This window comes from Pleurodeles waltl, chromosome 1_1, assembly GCF_031143425.1.
Source record: "Pleurodeles waltl isolate 20211129_DDA chromosome 1_1, aPleWal1.hap1.20221129, whole genome shotgun sequence".
NCBI lineage: Eukaryota > Metazoa > Chordata > Amphibia > Caudata > Salamandridae > Pleurodeles > Pleurodeles waltl.
Genome location: NC_090436.1, coordinates 370,941,428 through 370,961,742, shown reverse-complemented (window position 1 = coordinate 370,961,742; position 20,315 = coordinate 370,941,428). Strand labels below are relative to the sequence as shown.

General features: G+C 41.1%; 1 protein-coding gene across 5 annotated transcripts in view; it reads right to left on the bottom strand.

Annotated features, from left to right (window-relative positions):
- Positions 1-20,315, bottom strand: part of MAST4 (microtubule associated serine/threonine kinase family member 4) — a 1,720,607-nt gene that overhangs the window by 148,739 nt on the left and 1,551,553 nt on the right. For all 5 annotated transcript variants that reach the window (XM_069222961.1, XM_069222970.1, XM_069222979.1 and 2 more), the window contains one exon: positions 15,235-15,320. In XM_069222961.1, the coding sequence (XP_069079062.1) occupies positions 15,235-15,320 (86 nt within the window). The remainder of the gene's footprint in view (positions 1-15,234; positions 15,321-20,315) is intronic.

Genomic DNA, 20,315 nt, shown 5'->3' with positions numbered 1-20,315 from the left:
AGAATAGTAAAAAATCAGAAATCATTCTGATTCCTAACTGAGCAGCAACATCAAAAAAGTGCAACCCTATTAAAACAGAAAAGATTTCTGAAAAATCTCGCTCACCCCCAGAATCAAGGGTTTTTTATTCACAATTCTTGCATAATAAACTAGCTAAAACTGCAGATTCATCAGAGCATGTTAACAAGTAACAATTCTTTAGAAGTAATATCAACATCTTTATACCTTAGCACTATCCCTTTCTAAGAAACCATCCTGCATCTTTGGTGCCACTGTCATACGGAGATGTTCGAATACAACATGAAATATTTCAATTATATCAGTTCACAAAAATTAATAGGACTTGGACATTCAGCAGAACTACAGCAGGAAAGGCACTGAGTGAGCCACTATAACTAGAAGACTAAAAGTTTAATGAATAAACCTTGTGTGTATAACAGTGAGGAACATTAAATCAACTTTTTTCACTCTTGCAGAGCATGTAGGGAGAGAAGATGCACGGGGAACCTGAGGAGGTAGGGTTGAGTACAGGAGCGAATGAAAGAATCAGTATTCATTTTTATCCAAAATTAGGTTTTCACCTTAATACGGCACAACTAATCCATGTTAACAAACACACTTCTAAACTTCATATTAAACTTGTTTCAACTATAATCATATTAATACATAATTTAAGTATTGCATTCAACATACCAAGCATTAATACACACTATTATTTATTACAAAAATATCAATTTGAAACGCAATATGAACAAAAAGCAGATCTGATTTCAGTAGGGCCCTTGAACGCAGTGTGTCACGTTTATTACTTAATTTCAGGACACCCAAATGTAGACTTGTGATCTAGAAAAATTCTACAACGTACAGGTTACCTACAACGAGGTAATCTGCAGCAGTACAAATAGAAGTTTACTGTTAGACCAAGTCTTTCCAGAAGTATACACAGAGCACTGAATAGGTTCCATTGTCATGACATGCTTGTAGTATGGCACGCACTCCATTTTATGTTATTGCACAATAACCTTTATACTGACTGGAAGACAAGTACGATAAAGTGTCTTGCTTGCTGGAACTTCAAAATAGAGAGAGTAGAAATGAATCAATTGAATCCCTCATGTGCAAATCCACACCTCAGCTGTGGCACAGATCCGTGCTTAAGAAATATATTGCTTTATACAGTTTATGTTTCTAACGGCACTATGGTGGTGCATAAGTCTTTGCCACAAGACCCACTTGTGTGCAGCAAATGTACTAAATATCTAAGGAGCAGAGTGTTCAGGTCTGGGGAACGTGGTGTCTTGGAGGTCCAACAAATAAACAGAGTCGAGAGCAAAGGCCATGTTTTCTACTCTTAAAGGCAAAGCATTGGAAATTATGTCACACCTGGGATAGTAATGGCAAATCATATTATGTATAAAAAAAGGGGGGGGGGGTCAGGAAAGCCTATGTTTTCTTAAGTTTTCGTCCAACAGCTATCCCTCTAAGGACCTCAGCTCATTAGTGCCATGATGCCCCTGGGAGATCAAGCACTTTATAAAATAATATAAAAAAACAATATAACCTTGCAAAAACAACCATCTGACTACATCTCTGGAAAGACTCATTTATTAGTTCATTATTCTAGTCATTTAAGAGCTTATATTCAACGGGATGATGTCAGTTTGTAAATCTTTATCACTTTTAATCCTGTCCGTTAAAGAAACATGTAATATTCTTCATACTAAATACCTATTTATACCTATGGCTGCTTATATAGCATGGGAAGACCCTGGGCCTGGGTAGCAGAGTGCTTTATAAAATAGTTATGACATGGTAATATAGCAATGTAAAGGTACGTGTAATGGGCATAGATTGTAAAACAGCTCTAACAGCCTACTCAAGAGGTATCAGTACTCCACATGTTTTCTCTCCTAGTTTTTTTTCCACTACTCTCCACTTAGTGCAGATTACATCTTCAAACTGCTGGATCACACTATTTAAAAAACACACATTGTAATCCCAAGCCATTGTGTTCCTCCAGGAAAGAAAATAGATTTGTTTAATCAGATCACAAACGTTATCTCGCCATTTTCTGCTGTTTGTACCATGGCTCTTTGTATTAATGCATTGTACTTACATGCTGACTATTACTCCTTGCTAGGGGATTACTGTTTAAAAATCGTCCGATTGCTGGGTTTATGAGTGGGCTACACTCTTCTGCCAAGTCTTGGCACTAGCCTGATTGTTTCAATGATATTCTGCCAACAATTCTTTGTGAAATGGTTGAGGCGGGAGCCGCCAATCTCCTTACCCTCCTGGTCTATCTCTACCCAAATCTATCTCAACTCACTTTTCAAAGGCCAAAGAGGTTGCCAGAAACAAATGTGATTTGGACTTTGCCCATTTCTAACTATTTCCTTCATTTGGTCTTCACTCTTGCAAATTTAGCTCTTCCACAGAACCAAAAGAGTAAATTATGGCTCAGCTCATTGACTGCATTCTTCAACAATATGGCATTAAAGGTCCAGTGAGGGCCTGAAGATCACACCGCCACCTTTTGCCAACCTACTTGTTAATGGTGACTCCATGTTATACTGTGGTTTCCCATCCTTGACAGTATTGTAGAATGGCCGACAATGATACTGGCACATAAAGATGCTGAAAGGTTGCAATTAACAGTAAGTATTGCAAGGTGATGTTACACTGTGCTAGGGACTAATAATAATGGTCACGTCTGTAAAGCACACCAGGTGGTGCTCAAGACATAGGCAATGTTGTAAGCAAAGCATGAACTGTGAAGGCATTAGGCTATTGTGGCAAATCTTCTGTAAAGCAGAACTACTAGGCCACTAATATACTAAAAAATAGAATGTTAATTCGAATGTCCACATTGATAACTACAACTTACAATAATGCACTATTATTTTCTATAAATTGTGAAATATTTTAAAAGGTTTTAAAAGAGTTTAGACAAAAAAAATAAAAACTTGCTTCAGTACATAGATTTTTGGTGATGGTTAGTTCATTCTTTAAATATTTAAGAACGCTGATAAATATGACAGAGCCATTGAGGGAAGAAATGTATCATGCACTACAAGGCGGTGTTGATGTCACTTGTTTGACGGCTTTATAATTAATTTCCAGAGAATCTGCATTTTTTGCTATCTCCAATGTATTCAAGACTTCTTAAAGCAGAATAAAAACTAAGAAGCAAATTTCATCCCGATTATTTGATTTTGGGAGAAATTAAAGGCAAAGCTAATGTGCAAGTAGCCACCACTACCCAGCTAGATATATTAAGAACTATTAAATGAGATGCGGCAGCAGACAGGAAAAATAGTTATACATTTTATTTGATATATTTCTACAAGGAAGCTCACACTATATATCTGCATAAATGTATTCTGATTTTAAGTGTTTCTATTTCTTTGTTTTAGTGGTCCACAAAAGAGTTCATTAGCTAAAGTTATTACACATGCACATACACTCATGCAAATGTTGCAGTTGCTGGAAGGAGCCGGAGAAACAATGTTGCAAAGCGCAGTCATCGCCAAAGTTGCAGATTGTCGGTTCCTTAACAGGCCAGTTGCGGTTCCGGTGGCCAGAAGAATAAGTAAACGATGCAGAGGAGTCCTGGTGGAGTCTTGCATGTCGTGGTGGGGACCCACCCTAAAGGGAGTCCCTGAATAGCACTAAAAGGGTGTTTGGGCACCTAGTGAGGTGACCACCTATCAGGAGGGGGCTGTGATGTCACCTACCTGACCTGGCCACTTAGATTCTCCCAGGGGCCTCTGCACATCTTGGTTTCAAGATGGCAGAATCAAGTGGCTACCTGGAGGAGCTCTGGGCACCACCCCTGGGATGGTGATGGGAAGAGGAGTGGTCACTCCCCTTTCCTTTGTCCAGTTTTGTGCCACAGCAGAGAACGGGGGTCCCTGGAGTGGTGCAAACTGGTCTATGCATCGGGCGCACCAAAAGTGCCCTTCAAAGCAAACCAGGGGCTTCGGGAGGCTACCTCTCCCAAGCCTTGTAACACCTGTTTCTAAGGGAGAGGGTGCTACCTCCCTCTCCAACAGGAAATCCTTTGTTCTGCCTTCCCCTGCCTGAGCTGGTCAAGCAGCAGGAGAGCAGAAACTTGCCTGAGGGGTGGCAGCAGCACAGGCTGCCCGGAAAACCCCAGAAGACTGGTAGGAGCAATTATGGGGGTCCTCTAAGGAACCCCCAGAGTGCATGGAATCATACAACCAATACTGGCAACAGTATTGGGGTATGATTCTGACATGTCTAATACCAAACATGCCCAGGTTCGGAGTTATTATGTAGCTGGACCCAGGTAGTGACCTGTGTCCAGTAACACAGGTAAAATGGCTTCCCCGCACTTACGAAGTCCACTGCAATGGAACTGGACTTCGTAGAGGCACCTCTGCTCATGCAGAGGTGCCCTGACACACAGGGACCGGTACCCTGCCCTCTGGGCTAGGAGGACCTACCATAGGGCTGACTTTCAGTGACCTGGGGCAGTGACTTGTGGTGAAAGGGTGCATGCACCTTTTCACGCAGGCTGCAATGGCAGGCCTGCAGACACAATTTGCATGGCTTCCATGGGTGGCACAATACATGCTGCAGGGGTGCCCTTACACACAGGGACCGCACCCTGCCCTCTGAGCTAGGAGGACCTGCCATAGGGGTGACTTTTAGTGACCTGGTGCAGTGACCTGTGGTGAAAGGGTGCCTACACCTTTTCACGCAGACTGCAATGGCAGGCCTGCAGACTCACTTTGCATGGCTTCCATGGGTGGCACAATACATGCTGCAGCCCATGGGGTACCTCTGGTGCCCCAATGCCCTGGGTACCTAAGTACCATATACTAGGGACTTATAAGGGGGCACCAGTGTGCCAATTGTGGGGTGTGCGAAGTCCTAGGCAACCAAACTTAGAGGGAGAGAGCACAATCACTGGGTTCCTGGTTAGCAGGATCTCAGTGAAAACAGTCTAAGCATACTGATAGCAGGCAAAACGTGGGGGTAACCATGCCAAAAAGGGGGTACTTTCCTACATCAGTGGCCATAAAAGATGTCATAGAACATGTGATGAGTGATGTCATATGTGAGGTCCTAAGCAATGTATGTTGGGGGCGCAAGTTATAGTAAATGCTGCTAACTATAAATGCTGAATTTCTGTGCTTTGTAGATCAAAACATTAACATTGTCAGAGAATAAAGCACCCAACTATAACATTACTTTAATACTTTTTTTTCAGTGAATACATAGATATGTGTGTGTGTGTATATATATATATATATACTCTTGGTCTAACAAATTATTTTAATATTACAATATACCAGAGTATCCAGCCCCTGCGATGCATTTCAGCACAATTGCCTTGCTCAGGCATGAGGTGGGTGTGTTAGAATCCAAACAAATACCAATCGTGAACAGTGAAAATGAAGAGGACTGATTCACATTAACACCTTCCCTATTCCTTAGGATCCGCCATTTTGGAACATGCAAATATATAGTAGAGGAATAGGAGCAATTGCCGCATATTTCATTGTAACAAAGAAACACAGTACTTAGTACGAACCATTGGTATTCAATTATATTTCATTTTCTAAATGGCTATCATAAATATAGATAGAGGTAATAATGAACGTTGGTGATCAAGAGTACATTTATTTTGACGTAAACTCTTAAAACTTATAAAAATCCTGAAGGTATGCAGCAGAAAAAATTGCAATATGTCCCACTCGCCATGGGAGACAACTCCCCTGGTGAGGGGGACTTTTTATTTTCAAGAATAAAAACCTGCTTTGGGGTTTTGTGCTTGAAAATAAAAGAAAAAGAATAAAAAAATGTAATTTTGCCATGTGGCTCAGTCATATTTGACAATGTATGGCAAAAAAAATAATGCAGAACTGGTTCTAGGACTGGCAGATCATAGGAGTAACTACACTGAATCTAAGGCTAACGGATCAACACCTCATCTACAAAACGGATGAGAATATAGAGCCCTAAGGAACACGTACATGATTAACAGTCTATCAAAGCGCAAGATGAAGATTTTTCCGGTGCTTTAGGATAGTAACATAAAAAGACAGACCAAGCTCACTTGATTCTGGGAACCACAAACAGAAAAGGGTAAACTCAACAAAAGAAACATGAGAGAGCATATGGGTGAAGTCTCGTTGAGAAGCACCTGCGACCAACCACATACAAGGCTTAGAGGTATAGACACAAAGCCTTGACATTTTTATGTTGTGTCACCAGAAACTAATAAAACAGGTGGTCAGGCTCAGAGACACCAAATGTACAGAGATTGAAAGTAGCTGACCAAAATATTCTGAACTCGTTGCAGACAAGGCGCTACTGAACATCTGGAAGAACATCTCAGTGTGGCATTGTGTAGGATCTATAACACCACAATCTCTGCTGGTGCTTGAAGGAACTGCTTCCCTTCTGAAGACACCTTTTCAGTGGTCTTCACTGAGCATATTTCTTTGTCATTACAGTCTGTGACTTCAATATTTAAAGTTGTGATGAAGGATGGAAGAGATAGTGTTCCCAATTTTGCTTGATTGGCCTGTGATTGTGGAAGTTATGAGAAGGCTTTTGTTACACAACGTTTTTTCACTAAACTCGCTAAGGAAGTATAGAACTGCATATCTAAGGTAACAGAATATCGAAATTCCAACTTAGCAAAAAGACTGTTCAAACGTCGATCAGACGCTGTAATTTCCTGGGTTAATACCGGCTGGCTTCCAGAACATACTTGGTGCACCCTCTATGCCTAAACATGCCACATGAATACAAGTAAATGTATAAATTAAGTCTCTGTGTGATGGGAAGACAGGAATATGTAAAAGCTAAATTAGAGAACTGTGTTTGGGCAGTTCAAGCGAATACAAAATACTTATGAATTAGCTTAACCGCGGCATGTATATTCTAGCTTAGAGCCTGCTTCACTACTTGAATATTCACTACGATCCCCCAGTGTCAGGCCTGCCTCATTTAGAAGGCATGCATTTAATTACGGCACAAATTACTTTTTCTTGCCATTCGCAAAGAGGAGTATGCAAAGGCATTCACTCAAAATTTTAGGAAACCATGTTAATCAAAACTTTTAATCAAAACTAATGCAATGCCAAGCTGCCAATAATTTTTAAATCAAAATGAAATCACGTGTTCATGTTTTCAATATGTAGGGGCCACGTTATTGCATTAAAAGTTTCCTAGATGGACAGCCTTAAAAATAAAGCCGTCAAACACCGATTACTCTTTTGAAAATAACACACAAAAAAAGACATATATGGGTCTGACCCACTAAGAACCAGGCACATTCAAAACCACCCTTGCTGGCTTTAAATCTCAGGATTTACTTATGAAACATTTTCTACAATTCACATATAGTGTATCTAATGAAAAGTTAATTGTAAGATTACCTAGTGTATGTTCCTGAGTGAATTTCTGGAACTGTTAAATGGCTTCGTGTATTTTAGTAGACTCCATGGATTTACAGACTCCGGTTCTTAGAAAAGATTTCCATAGAATCCGTTTCCTCTTATTGTACCTCATAATTAACATTTATGAAGACACTTTTGATATAGGTCCAATCTGGTCCCGCTTTCCTGTTTCCCACCCACTTCTCTCAAACCCCCGCACACAGTCATTTCCTACTTTTTCAACCTTATGCGAGTGTGTGGAGAGTGGCAAAACCCGCTAAATACCTACATTGTCTCTTCCATTTTCAGTGCTCATACTACACCCCTCACCTCCACCGCATGTTAGTTTTACATCCACAGGTCTCCCTTTTTCACCCCATACCGCAATTCAAAAATGACTGCACAACCCATTGGTAGGTCTGATGTGTAATAGCACATGCAGCATTCAAGGTGACTGGATTCTGTTCTATACCTACTCTTCAGCTATCAGTTGCTTTGGCTCTAGGACCTTCAGTTATTTGCTTGAGACATTGTCACATAATGGATTACCTCACAGGAGAATTGTAGACTCACCTACTTTTTATTGACTGCTTGTGCAAGCCTTATGACTTCACTGGAATGTTTTAGGGACTCATGTTTTTATCTGGAAAGTACACTCTCATCACACGTCAACTTATTTATCTCATTCACGCACTGCATGCACAAAATACTGTTTTGTTGGGCAGTGTAGAGGGCAGTTTTGATAATGCTCAAATTGCGAGCGTCAAACCCATTTGCCAAAGCTTATGTTTTTTGTCATTAACGCAAAACTCAGTTTTCTGTTTGTATTTTATTTGTCAAACTTTCTTTATTGAACTTTGGGCATGGTGTCAATTCGATCACGTACAGCACATTCCAGACCATAATTCACAAATTATTGCAAGCAGTAGGTACAGTCGTAGTGGTCTAACATACATGCACATAATCATTATAAGAGATCTTCATATGCGTTGTTCAAAAAGCAAGTCGGATCGTGAGTAAACAGTAATGTCATGCACTTTAACCCCCGCCCTATGAATCAACAACCAACTGAATAATTAAACTACATGCCTGGGTGAAGGTGCCTTAGTGTAGCTTGTGTGGTGAGTCAGAGCTGAGAGGCCGGGAGGACAGTCGCTGTTCAATAAAACATGGAGGCGAGTTACACCTCATTCTCTAATCCACAAATTCGAAGGCGGTGTAGTGCTCTCGGACGAGTGGGGCAGGAGAAGAGTGGGAGTCCCACAGAAAGGAACTGTACTAAAGGCCCCCATATATAGTCAAAGCCTTTTCTAATGCCTGTAAAGATGTCAGACATCTGATCCATTGTGAGGGATTGCCAGACACAGGCATGGAACTGCAAGATAAACAGAGCCTCCCACGCTTCAGCCAAGGCCAATTTGGCTGCCCCAAGCAAAGTCTTAGGATGGAGCGATCCCCCTGTGTTTGACACTTAAGAGTATTGTCTCGGAGTTCCAGGAGTATAGCTTCTGGGGTATTTGGAATGGAGTATTCTAATATTTCTTTCATCTATGCCAAGATTTTTGCCCAGTATGGTTGTATTGCTGGACAGTCCCACCAAATATGTTGGAAGTCCCACAAAAGGCCACAACATCTCCAGCAACAATCCAATGTGTTGAGATAAATCTTATGTAATTTGGCCCAGTGTAAATACCAATCATATAGCACTGTGTAATGTGCTTCTCATAGCCCTAAAGATCTACTGGGGATGTCATTCCAGAGTTTGCGCCACTGATCATCCATAATTGACAGCTCCAGTCCTCTCCCAGAAGGTCATGTAGTGAGGTGGGGCTTTATGGCCGATAGAGGCCAGAAGAGAATACAAAAAGGATATGCATCCCTTAGTACTCCCAGGACGTCTGGCAAATGTCTTTATAAGGAGAAGGTCCCTGGTGGCTGCCTCCTGGACCACTGGACTCATTACACAATGTTTCACTTATGTATAGTAATATAACTCAGTGGCACACAGATTAAAGTCCTGTCTGCAATTTTTTAAGGTGAGGATTGCCCATCCGTTAAACAGGTCTGATTTCTAAGGCAGCCCCCCCCTTCCATAAGTCAAAGGGCCCTGGATGTAAGGGGGCGGGAAGGCTATTAATTGGGCCATGAGGCCATTGGGCCTCGGGGATTTATGTACTTTCAGTGAGTTTGTATTGGGTTGGTGTAATCTTGGGTAAATCCAATCCTGTCAAGTATGTTTGTTGCTCCCCAATGTTTTTGCTATCTGAGGTGTATAAGCCCTTGTAAAAGTCCTGAAAGATGTCTGCCTTCCTCCCTTCGGTCTGGGCATCCTCACCTTTCCCCTGGATTGGACCTATGTATTTCCTTTCTCATTTAGTCCCTAATTGTCTGGCTAGGTAAGTTCCAACCTTCTTCATAGGTAATTCTTTTGACACGTAATAAGGTGATCTCCACCCTATTAGTGTAGATGGCGTTAAGCTTTCCATGGAGAGCCGTGACTTTCCTTTGATGGATAGGTTAAGGTATGGCTTTGTCGGCTTGCTCCACCAAACGGAGTTTGGTTTCTAATTTCTGTCATTCTTGCGCTTTTTGTAGGGAGAGAGCTGACATCAGGGATATACATTTCCCCCTCACCACTGCTTTAAAGGCATCCAATGTTGTGGCATAATTCGTTTCTTGTGGGTTATCCAGTTTGAACTAGTCCCTAATCATCTTACGAATTTCGTCCTGGAAAAGATGGTCTCTTATGAGAGGAAGAACCACTGATGTTAGTTAGATTTCAGAGCTTGCCAATCTAATATGATTTGTACTGGGGCATGATCCGAGAGGGTAGTTGGATGGATAGTGACATATTATAGTGTGCCGCATAGATTGGTTGAGGAACACAGGATATATCTTGGAGTATGTGAAGTGGGAGTGAGAGATAAAGGTATAGTCACAAGTAGAGTGGTGCGTTATACTCCATATGTCTAGTAACCTCAATTGACAAAGTGTGTATTTGGCATTTGTGAAGAATGCATGTGACATATATGAGTGTGTACTATACATGTCTGGGCCTCACACCAAATTGAAGTCCATCATCAGTATAATGCAAAGCGACCCAGTTGTGAGACGGCAGAGACCACAAATTCCACCTGACCAGAGTTTGGGACATACAACGTGGCTATTGTATACCGGCACCCTCTAAGGTTGCCCTTGACCATCAGTAGCCTCCCCTTCTTGTCGGTTTTAAAGCCTTTGATCTGGAACTTAACTGAGGAATGAAATAGGAGGGCCACACCATTGTGTTTGGCTGTAGCAGATGAGGTTAGATAAGTGGATATGGCCAATGTCACAGCCTATGGTGCTTGCAGCTTTTGAGGTGAGCTGCTTGCAATGCTATCAGGTCAAGTCTGTGGTCTTAGATGTATTTCCAGAGTTTGGGGCATTTAGCTGGGGATTTGAGCCCCTTTATGTTCCATGAGACAGCATTTAATACCATTGAGGTGGTACCGCTGAGTTGTGTTATGTGTGTCTCACATACCAGAAGCTAAGTATATGTAGAGTTCCCTCCCCTCCCTCTGTCCCTCTCCAATGTCATCTGGTCACCTCCCTCACCCACCATCTAAAGCTACAATATCAGGCATGTGCGAAACAACAAACCAACAAACAGAACAAGTTTGAGAGTCCGAGCTCCCTGGAGTTATCAAAACAATAGTCAACCCTAATCTTGGCAGGAACTTCAGGTCCAGGGACAATGTCCTGAAAGAGGTAACAGGTAGCTCCTTGAAATGTTACAGAGTCCATTTTCCTGGTTGCTGGTAGTATTAATGCTTTGGTTTTGAAAGAGCACACTTTAGCAATGATGTCCCTGGGTTGTATCCCCTCTCCAGGTGTTGGAGGACTAACTCTATGTACCCTCTCTAGTCTCACCTTTGTGTGGTCATCCCCGAGAACATGGCCATCATGAAGGCTTCTAAATCTGGACCTTCAGCGCCCTCCTCCATGCCTAAGAACTTTATTCTGTCACAACAGGAGTGGCTTCAACTGTTCGATACTGCTGCCTGTAGCTGAGCCTGCAATTGCTTTGTTGAGTGTTCAAATGGATCCATTTTTTGGCTCAGATGCTGGCATTCTGTCTCCAGTTCAAGTGGTATGTGACTCGGCTCATTCTATATCCGCTTGTAACAAAGAGAACCTGGAGTTGTTGTCAGCTTTGAGGGCATCGAGGGAGGACGTCAGGTCAGCTTTCAAGTCTTCCCAGAGTTCCTTTTTGAAGTCTGGAAGAAAGATGAGAAGCTCGTCTTTTGTTAGGGCCATTGTTGTTCCAGTGCTGTAGTCTTCACTTGGGCTCCTGTTTTCCACTGGGGCAAAGTAGCTGGACACCCTGTTAGCCTGTGTTTTTTTTTCCGGTGGCATAGAGACTACCAGGGGGCATGTCAGCTAGTATCTTTGGATACCTTCACAAGGAAATGTCCAAGGGGAGAGCAGTCAGTGGGTGTGGGGTGGCTTCCACTGCGGTACAGCGAAAGGGGGCAAATCTCCCTAGAATCTTGCATTGTCTGATGAGTGCAACACAATTTCAGCCTAGGGAGTCCTATGCTCCACTTTACAGCTCACCTGTTTCCAGCCTCCCTGGCTATGCCACCTTTCTTTGTCATGCCAGCAATTCACCTCCTGGGGCCTTCCGCGCTGAGGAGGGCCGCAGAGTAGCACTCGAGGTCTGTTGAGCAAGGTTAAAAGGTAAAGACCACAGACTCTCACAACTGATAAACCTTAATACGTGATACCTGAGAAAATGGAGGGTATAAACCTTGATAAGTAATAGATGAGATATTGGAGGGTTGCTAAGGGTTTTTTGGGCTAGAGAAGCAGATAATGAGAGTTAAGCCACATCTATGAATGTTCCTTAAAAATATATTAGAGTGTAGAGGGCACTGGAAGAGGAAACAAAGAAAGAAAACCAATTACACCGTATTGAACTTTTGTTCTGCAGCCCATGTGCCAAATCTGGTTTCAAAACCATGAAAATGACAGAGGTTGATCAGTGGGATGCAAGATCTGGTCTGACATGTCAAATAAACACCAGATAATAAGCTATGTTATCGTCCAATAGGGCCCTCTTGATGTTCCAGAGCCTTGGGCCTAGTGATGTAGTGCCATGTCACCAGACCAATCAGGCCCTTAATATAGAATGGTTTGTTCTCTTCCTGCTCTCTTTATAGAAGTACACCTTTAGCAATGCCACCGGAAGCCATTTGTGATATTATAGCACCTTATTCTAGACTTTGCATTGGTCAGAGGAGGGGATGGGTGCCATATTATAGTACCTAAGTGATCAAGGTAGTTGGGGTGAATTGCAAGTTTGTGCCAAAGACCTTTGAAGATGTTTCTGCTCAATAATGGTGGCAATACAATTGAAATATGACAGGAAAATATCAGATTTATACTCAAGACCTCTAAATTCTGCTTTTCGCTGTATCGTAAAGTAATCTGTTCACAACATGTGTATATTGTTAATTTTGAGCACCTAAGTATAGGTACAGTCAATCAATCAGTATTTATAAAGCACGGCTACTCACCCGTGAGGGTCTCAAGGCGCTGAGTGAACGGAGTATGAGTGAACACCAGGAACAACCTTAAGCAGTACTGAACAATAATTTCACAAAATGGAAACTTCTCAAAATACACAAAATAAAAGGGAACAGAGGTGCTATTGCCTTTGAGAAACATTCGAAGTTGCACAGTAATATATGCAAATAAGTTTTATCCAACATAATTTGCAAAAATATAGCCAATGAATGTGAAGCAGAACTGTTCGAAAGGCAAAAGCGGATGCGCTAGCAAATTGGCTGTTATACAAAAACAGAATCTATTTTCAGGACTGGAATATTCAGGGCATGGAGGAACATGGTAGCAAGAAGCCTTTGCACTCGATGTTTGGATCCATCTATGGCGCTCGACTCGGAGGGCAGTACTTAACCCCTCCGTACCTTCATGTCTTGTCAGTGGGTTAGGCAATGCAATATGAAATTTACAAGTTCCAGTCCCTACCTGATTGTGATTACTTACTTTACGTTTGCTGATAAACGAAGTGAAATACCTTATAACAGATAGGTAGGTAGACATTACCAATACGTAATGTAACAAGCAAAAATCAATATATGATGACAGTTGCTTCTTTGTTTTTATGCCACTGTAACCTATAGGGAAGTTGCATGAGCAAGCGTTTGGACCCCATCAATCATGAAAAGACCTGTTTTCTGGTAATACTTCCAGATTAGCTTGTTCTGCATATGTGACATGGCCAGCTAAGTGTTATTACAATGGAAAACTCCCGCTGTCTATAATAAAAAATAAAAAAATACATCCAGAAGCATGCAACCAGTGGAAGGATATTGGCAACCGTAGGTAACACTTGGCCCAGGATCCACAGCACAGTGACAGAAGCGAGGAGGAGGCACTGACCACCAAGGGAACGAGAGTGACGTGGGAGCCAGCCAATGGTAAGTAAAGTGATGTAAGTAAAGTGACGTGGGTGCCACATGGGAGCCAGCCAATGCTAATTAAAATGGATTGGGAGACACGTGGGAGTCAGCCAATGGTAAGGGAAGTTAAGTAATGGACAGGTTCTAAGCCCCTTTTAAGATTTTCTTTTTTTTTCTTTTTTTTTTCACATACTAGGGATTTTGCAAGAACAGCACATGAGCTGTGCAGGCAAAACCTATAAATGACCGGAAAAACATACACGAAAGAATGCTTTCACTTAACCATCTTTACTCAGTGTAACCAATGACTTTGCAAAGTCCTGGACAAAATGAGCATCTCTCTGTATGGTGGGGTACTGCAGCTAAATGGGCAGCACATTAAAACTGCAAAAAAAATGTCTTCATGCCAGTCTATAGTAAAATTAATATTAAAGTACTAAGAAACAATTCTAAACTGCATTAAATCATCTCTGCTATACTGCTTTGGTTAAAGTTCAGTTACCTTAAAAACACGCAGATTTGATAATGACTGATAATGAAATCATGTCTTACAAATTGAAGTATTAAACATATTTCTTAGATTATTCAGATGAAGAAAAGGGGATGCAGGGACCCTTCCGCTGAGAAATCATTTGTAATCATATACATCACAACTTTCAAAGCGAGTGCCAAAGGATAGGACGGTGCTCCACTGGCCTTCATCATCTTCAAAACCGGGTGCATTATTCAGAAAGCCATCACTATTGGTTGTCCACAAAACCATCACAGCCAGTACCCCTACATATCTAGCTGACAAGCTCCGGCGGCTTTGGGCATACTCGAAGCCAGAACACCATCAGTAGGTAGTGTAAAAAAGAAAACACAAGGCATCAACATCCTAGATCTACGTGACCATGTTCTGGATCAGACTTCTGCTACCTATCTGGGCCACTCAACCCTGCTACAATTTAGGAAACAGCTGATGTCACAGCTTTTTAAACAACACTAGGTCATGACGTAGTAACATGTCCCTTCCACTCTCACAATGTAACTTAGCTCTTCACTCTCTCATTGTATGGAACCTTGTCTTTGACCCTGTACAGTGCTCTCCTAACGTTTGGCTACATTTACGCTACACATATACAACATATATCCAAAGGTATTACTACTGAGAAATTCAAGAACACTCATATTGATGGTACAGCTATTGGTGTGGTATCTAGAAGGTGAAATAACGTTTCAGTGGCCATATTTTGGGTGGTATTCCACATTTTGCAGCTACAACTTACTCTTTGAGAAAACTAATAAATAGTTTCGCAAAAATATATATTGTCCACATTTTATTTCTGCCCTTAGATTTTTTCACTTACCCATAAGCTCCGTTGCTGATCAATTTAATTGTTTCAAAATCAAGTTCACACGGCTTTCTTCTTAGTTTACGTGATGTATTAGAGCTCTACATGTCAAAGATAAAAAAAACATACCAGATTAAATAAATGTTAGAAGGAGATCACATGAAATGGTGTTCATGCGGTCAATCTAGAAATGTTTTTTTTCAAACCTTGTAACTAAATGAATATAGAATTCTGGCAACAAGTATAGGTATACACAGTAGAAGTATTATTTTTAATAGGATGTCTTGTTTATTCATAGTTTTATCAAACCGTGAATTCCTCAACTCAGTTAATAAAAATATTGAAATTATTAAACGCATCTAACTAGGGTCAAGATGTGCCAATGTTTACCTTATTCACCAAATCATTAATGACCTGGATAATAATAGCAACAGCTGTTCTGCATGGTGCTTAGAAATCGCAGAAATAAGTAATGAAACACTATGTAAGAAATATTAAGAAATTAAGATGGTCTAAGTTGCAAAACTGGCTTGTCTTACAAGTGTGAATGTACACTTGCAAATTAATTTAGTCATGCATAAAATTGAACCAGAAATGGTGACAATTTGCAAGTGAGTAAATCTTCTCACAGGGAGGGGAGTGGTTGATCCAGGGCAATATACCTTAAAAGTACCATGCCGCACTGAGAGGCCCGGTGCTCTGCCCATTGTTGTCTTGGAGCTGGCCTAGTGCCAGACCACTGAACCCAAGCATCTCCGACTGTCTGATCCATCTTCTAGGAAGCATCAGACTGGAGTCTTCCCAAAGCTACATAATCTTTGATCCCAGGCACCTAAGAGGACGTGGCTGGGCCAAGAACCTACAGAGCGCTTTAGAATGCTTGTCTTGACTCTCCAGCTGGTGAAGCAAGTCTGACACTTTGGAAACTTCCACACCTTAATTATAAACTCTCACCAGCCACTTACATGAAGGATGAACGGCAACTAGATGAGTTAAGACACAGTCACTCACCCAGGACTTTGCTCCAGGCATAGCTAATTACCTAGTGCTTCCTTCCTGACCAGTCAAGCCAGACAACCTTGTTCTCTTTCAAGGCATTCCAAGTGTGGCTTGCAAAACAGTGCACCTGCTGCAATCAGTCTCTGCATTCACACTTCACATACAGGTCAGGAAAGAAAGCCCTAAAAAAACAGAGCAGAATACTCTTATTTAAGCACAGGGAAGGTAATAACTTTTGGGTTTTTCAAATAAGCAGATTTCAACCCTTTTTCCAGACCCACGGGAACTGTCTGGTCAGGCAAGAACATATAGAAATGGTAGAAAGAAAGTACAATTGTTGGGGGATGCAAGGAGCTGTGATGTGGCTCTTGTGTGAAGTAACACATTTATGTGTATTTGAGCAGAGGCCAATCTTAAAGTTAGGAAATATTAATTATAATGTGACACAATAACCAGCAGGGACATACTGTGAACTTCAGGAGAAGCATGTTTGAAGCTGCCAATCTGCTTGTGTTGTTCTCTGTCAAGGATAAAAAGTCTAATTGAAAATATACTTTCTACCAAAGAGTGTCCATTAATTCAGGGCAGAATTCAACATACAACACAAATACCTGTAGCCAGCCACTATCTGGGAAATGTATGCAGACTGTAAGTAGAACCTCACTTTTGTCCCACAGGATTTAATTGTTAGTGTAGGCCCTGTAAGATGTACAATAATTAGAAATAACTCACTTGATTACATTCAGAATCCAGTAAAAAGAGACATTACTCATCAGAGAATCTCATGGAAACACCTTACAGTAAAGTATGCCACATGGCTGAGACCCAGAGATGAAAGGATTCTTGTCTGCAACATATAGTTTATTGGCACAAAAAAGACAATAGGAAAGGGTATTAATGGACAACACTCCCCAAAAATCTAAGTTTATTTAAGTATGAGGTTTGTGGATGAGACATGATTGGTATACATATTTAAGGCCAAAGTATTCCTAAGTATTACCTAAACGATTACTTGTAAAGTTGCTTGGCCAGTAGTACAGTGTAATAAGGAATGACTTATCTGAAGCAACTTTATGGAAAAAGATCGAGCTGTTTGTTTCACTGGGGATGGCACAGGTACATTACAGGGCTTATGAAACAGATGCATGGACAACGAGAAGTAAAGCTTCAGAATGTATTTGTCATCTTCTGTTCATCCATGAATTTCATGTCCCACTCCAAAGGAGAAACACGTCCTTTATGCAAAGAACAAAAATGTCCATAGTAGAGAGAAATTCAAAGGAATGTCTCTTATGGACTGGAATAATGAAATGAAACGTAATACTTAAAAACTTTTGGAGAGCCCACTGTTGCGCATAAAAGGCTCTCATGGAGCTGCCTGGGTCAGAATCCCTTTGGTAGACTAGGATTGAGAAAGAGTCAGGTTTTCAGTAATTTTAAGTAGTGTTAGGTGAAGCACTGCATAAATCTGGAGGAAGGTTATTTCAGCATTTGACCACCAGGAAGGAAAAGTAGTGACCTCCCAAACGACTGTGTTTAATGCGAGGAGTTTGAATCAGCTAAGATTGGAAGATTGCAGAGAGAATGAATCTATTTGGGAAATTTATGCTTAAGGTATTTTGGACCACAGTTGATGATAGCTATGCATGTCAAGCATAACACATCAAAGATAGATTGTTTGCAGACTTGGAGCCAATGACGACATTTAAGATGCACAGATATGGATCAGCAGAAACGCAAATCAAGGATCAAAAGGGCTGCTGTGTTTTGCACTACCTGTAAGTGATGAGTCAAATACTCAGAGACATAGGTGTAGAGAGGTGCCACACTCAAGCAGAGATACAATAAGGGAGTAACAGGTTTCATGGGGGCGGTCAGAAGACAGGAAAATATTTTCTTTATCATGCACTGGCTCTTGAAACAGTTGGTTGCAACTTAGAAAATAAGAGCTGCAGAGGTGAGATAATCAAAAGGTATACACAGGTTCCTTGCAGATTAAACAGCAGCAGTGGTGTCTCTAGGTCAGGTGGCCAAAAAGCAGGTGACCAAATGGAATATTGATTTCCAAATTGCAAAATTTTCATGTTGTATTAAGCTTTAGATAGTTAGAATGCATCCAGGTAGCAATGGTCATCATGCACTCACAAAAGCATTCCTGAACAAAGGTAGTGCTATCAGATGATGATTCCACAATTACAGTGTTGTCTGCTGACAACATGATTTCCAAACAGAAAGAGGAGACTTGCGTGAAAAGCAGAATGATGTAAATGTTAGAGTGTTAAACTTAAAGTTAATCCTGGAGAAATACATTGTAAAGCAGAGGTGGTTTTGGATTTAAAAGGAGGAAGAGAGAAACTTTGGGGTCTCTCTCTATTAAGGAGGGCCATAGCCAGTTTGAAGCTAGCTGGAAGACATCGTTTTGAAAGAGACGTTCAAGGATGATAGTGTGGGAAATGGTATCAAACGTTGTGGAATGACCAAGTAAGACCAATGTGACAAAGCCACCTAGATCCAAGATGGATCTGAGATCATCAGTCATAGAAAGTAGGAAGGTTTCCAAGCTGTTATTTGTATGGACTCTGGATTGAACATAGTCCAAGAGGTGCTGTGATTTAAGATAAAGGGAACGTTTTTTGTTGACCTACTTTTTAAAGATTTTAGAACACACAAAAAAGAAGCGAAAAGAGCAATAGCTACTGAGCAGATTGGCATTTACCGTAGGTTTCTTGGTGAGTGGCAGTGCCATAGCAGGCACCCAGCTTGAAGAATGAATCACTTGACAAAGAAAGACTGGAGATCCCTAGGAAAAGAAGAGCGAGAGTATTCTTTACTAAAGTATAGATACTTGGATGGGAAGTATCAAGGAGTGGGCTCAATTTTACTGAAATTAACCAGCTTTGGTGGAATCCTTAGAGTGGTTCAAATTCGGAAATAATGCACCAGTGGGGGACAGCCAAGTCTGATTATAAAAGTCCAGAGTCAGACTTTGGTTCAGTAAAAAAATACTGGAAATTAGCAATCTTATTCAAAAGATAGTTAAGCCAGATTGCCACAATTCCAAGGGAAGGGTGACCAGGTTACTTTAACAGGCCCAAAGTGACAAGACATTTTTCACTATTACAAACATTTCTTTTGACGAGTTTTGAGCAGTTTTAAATTCAGTGGAAAGAAAAGATGTGTGGGATTTGCGATTAAGTCACTGCTATTGTTTAATTGGTGCTCTTTATTTTATTTGGCCTTAGGGTGGTAAGTCTTTCTCCATGCTCTGTCAAGAGCCTTGCAGTTATGTTTTTCCTTGCGAAGTTTGGCAGTAAACCATGGAGCAGTAGTGTTTTTCTCAGGACCCACAATGTCTTCAAAGGCGCCATGCCGTTGATGGCTAAGGAGATCCAAGAGTCAACATCAGTTGCAGCTCAATTAATGTCTTTGTACAAGTTATAATATGCAGCATATAAAAGCTACTGTTGGAATGGTACAGTTTCAAGCATGGGTATGAGGTTACAGAATTACTAATAGGACTAGGTTTGTTTAAAGATGTAGAAATAAACAACATAATGGTCCGTCCATGGCATGGGAGTAGACTGAAACACAATGAGAGACTCATTTACCGACACTGGGCCCAAAATGTGTCCAGCCTGATGTGTGGCGAAATACTTTTTCTGAAGAACAAGCACTCCTAGAGAGTTTAACAGATTTGGAATCAGATGTTTTTTCTAAATGAAAATTGTGATACCAGAGTGCAGTAATGTGGGCCATTCTGAGGACATAAGGTGACGGGTATTCTGCAAAGGTAGCACCAAAACTGGTACTTGGTAATAGAGGATGTTAGGTGAGGGCCTCAGAGAAGGAGAAGGTTGGGTTAATTTTAAAGCAGAAATATAGACACAGAGAATAGAAGATTCATGAATAACACAAACAAGTTGAGTTTTATGAATGACAGCGACACCCCCACCCTCAGTTTGTGCTGGCACTTCAATTGAGAGATTGTATAGCTTGGAGGAGTAGTCAGTGCAATTTCAGAAGCAGAGCACTCCTAATGCCAAGTATCACAAAGAGAAAATCAGAATTCGTAGATGTCGACCTAGTGCTTAAGTGAG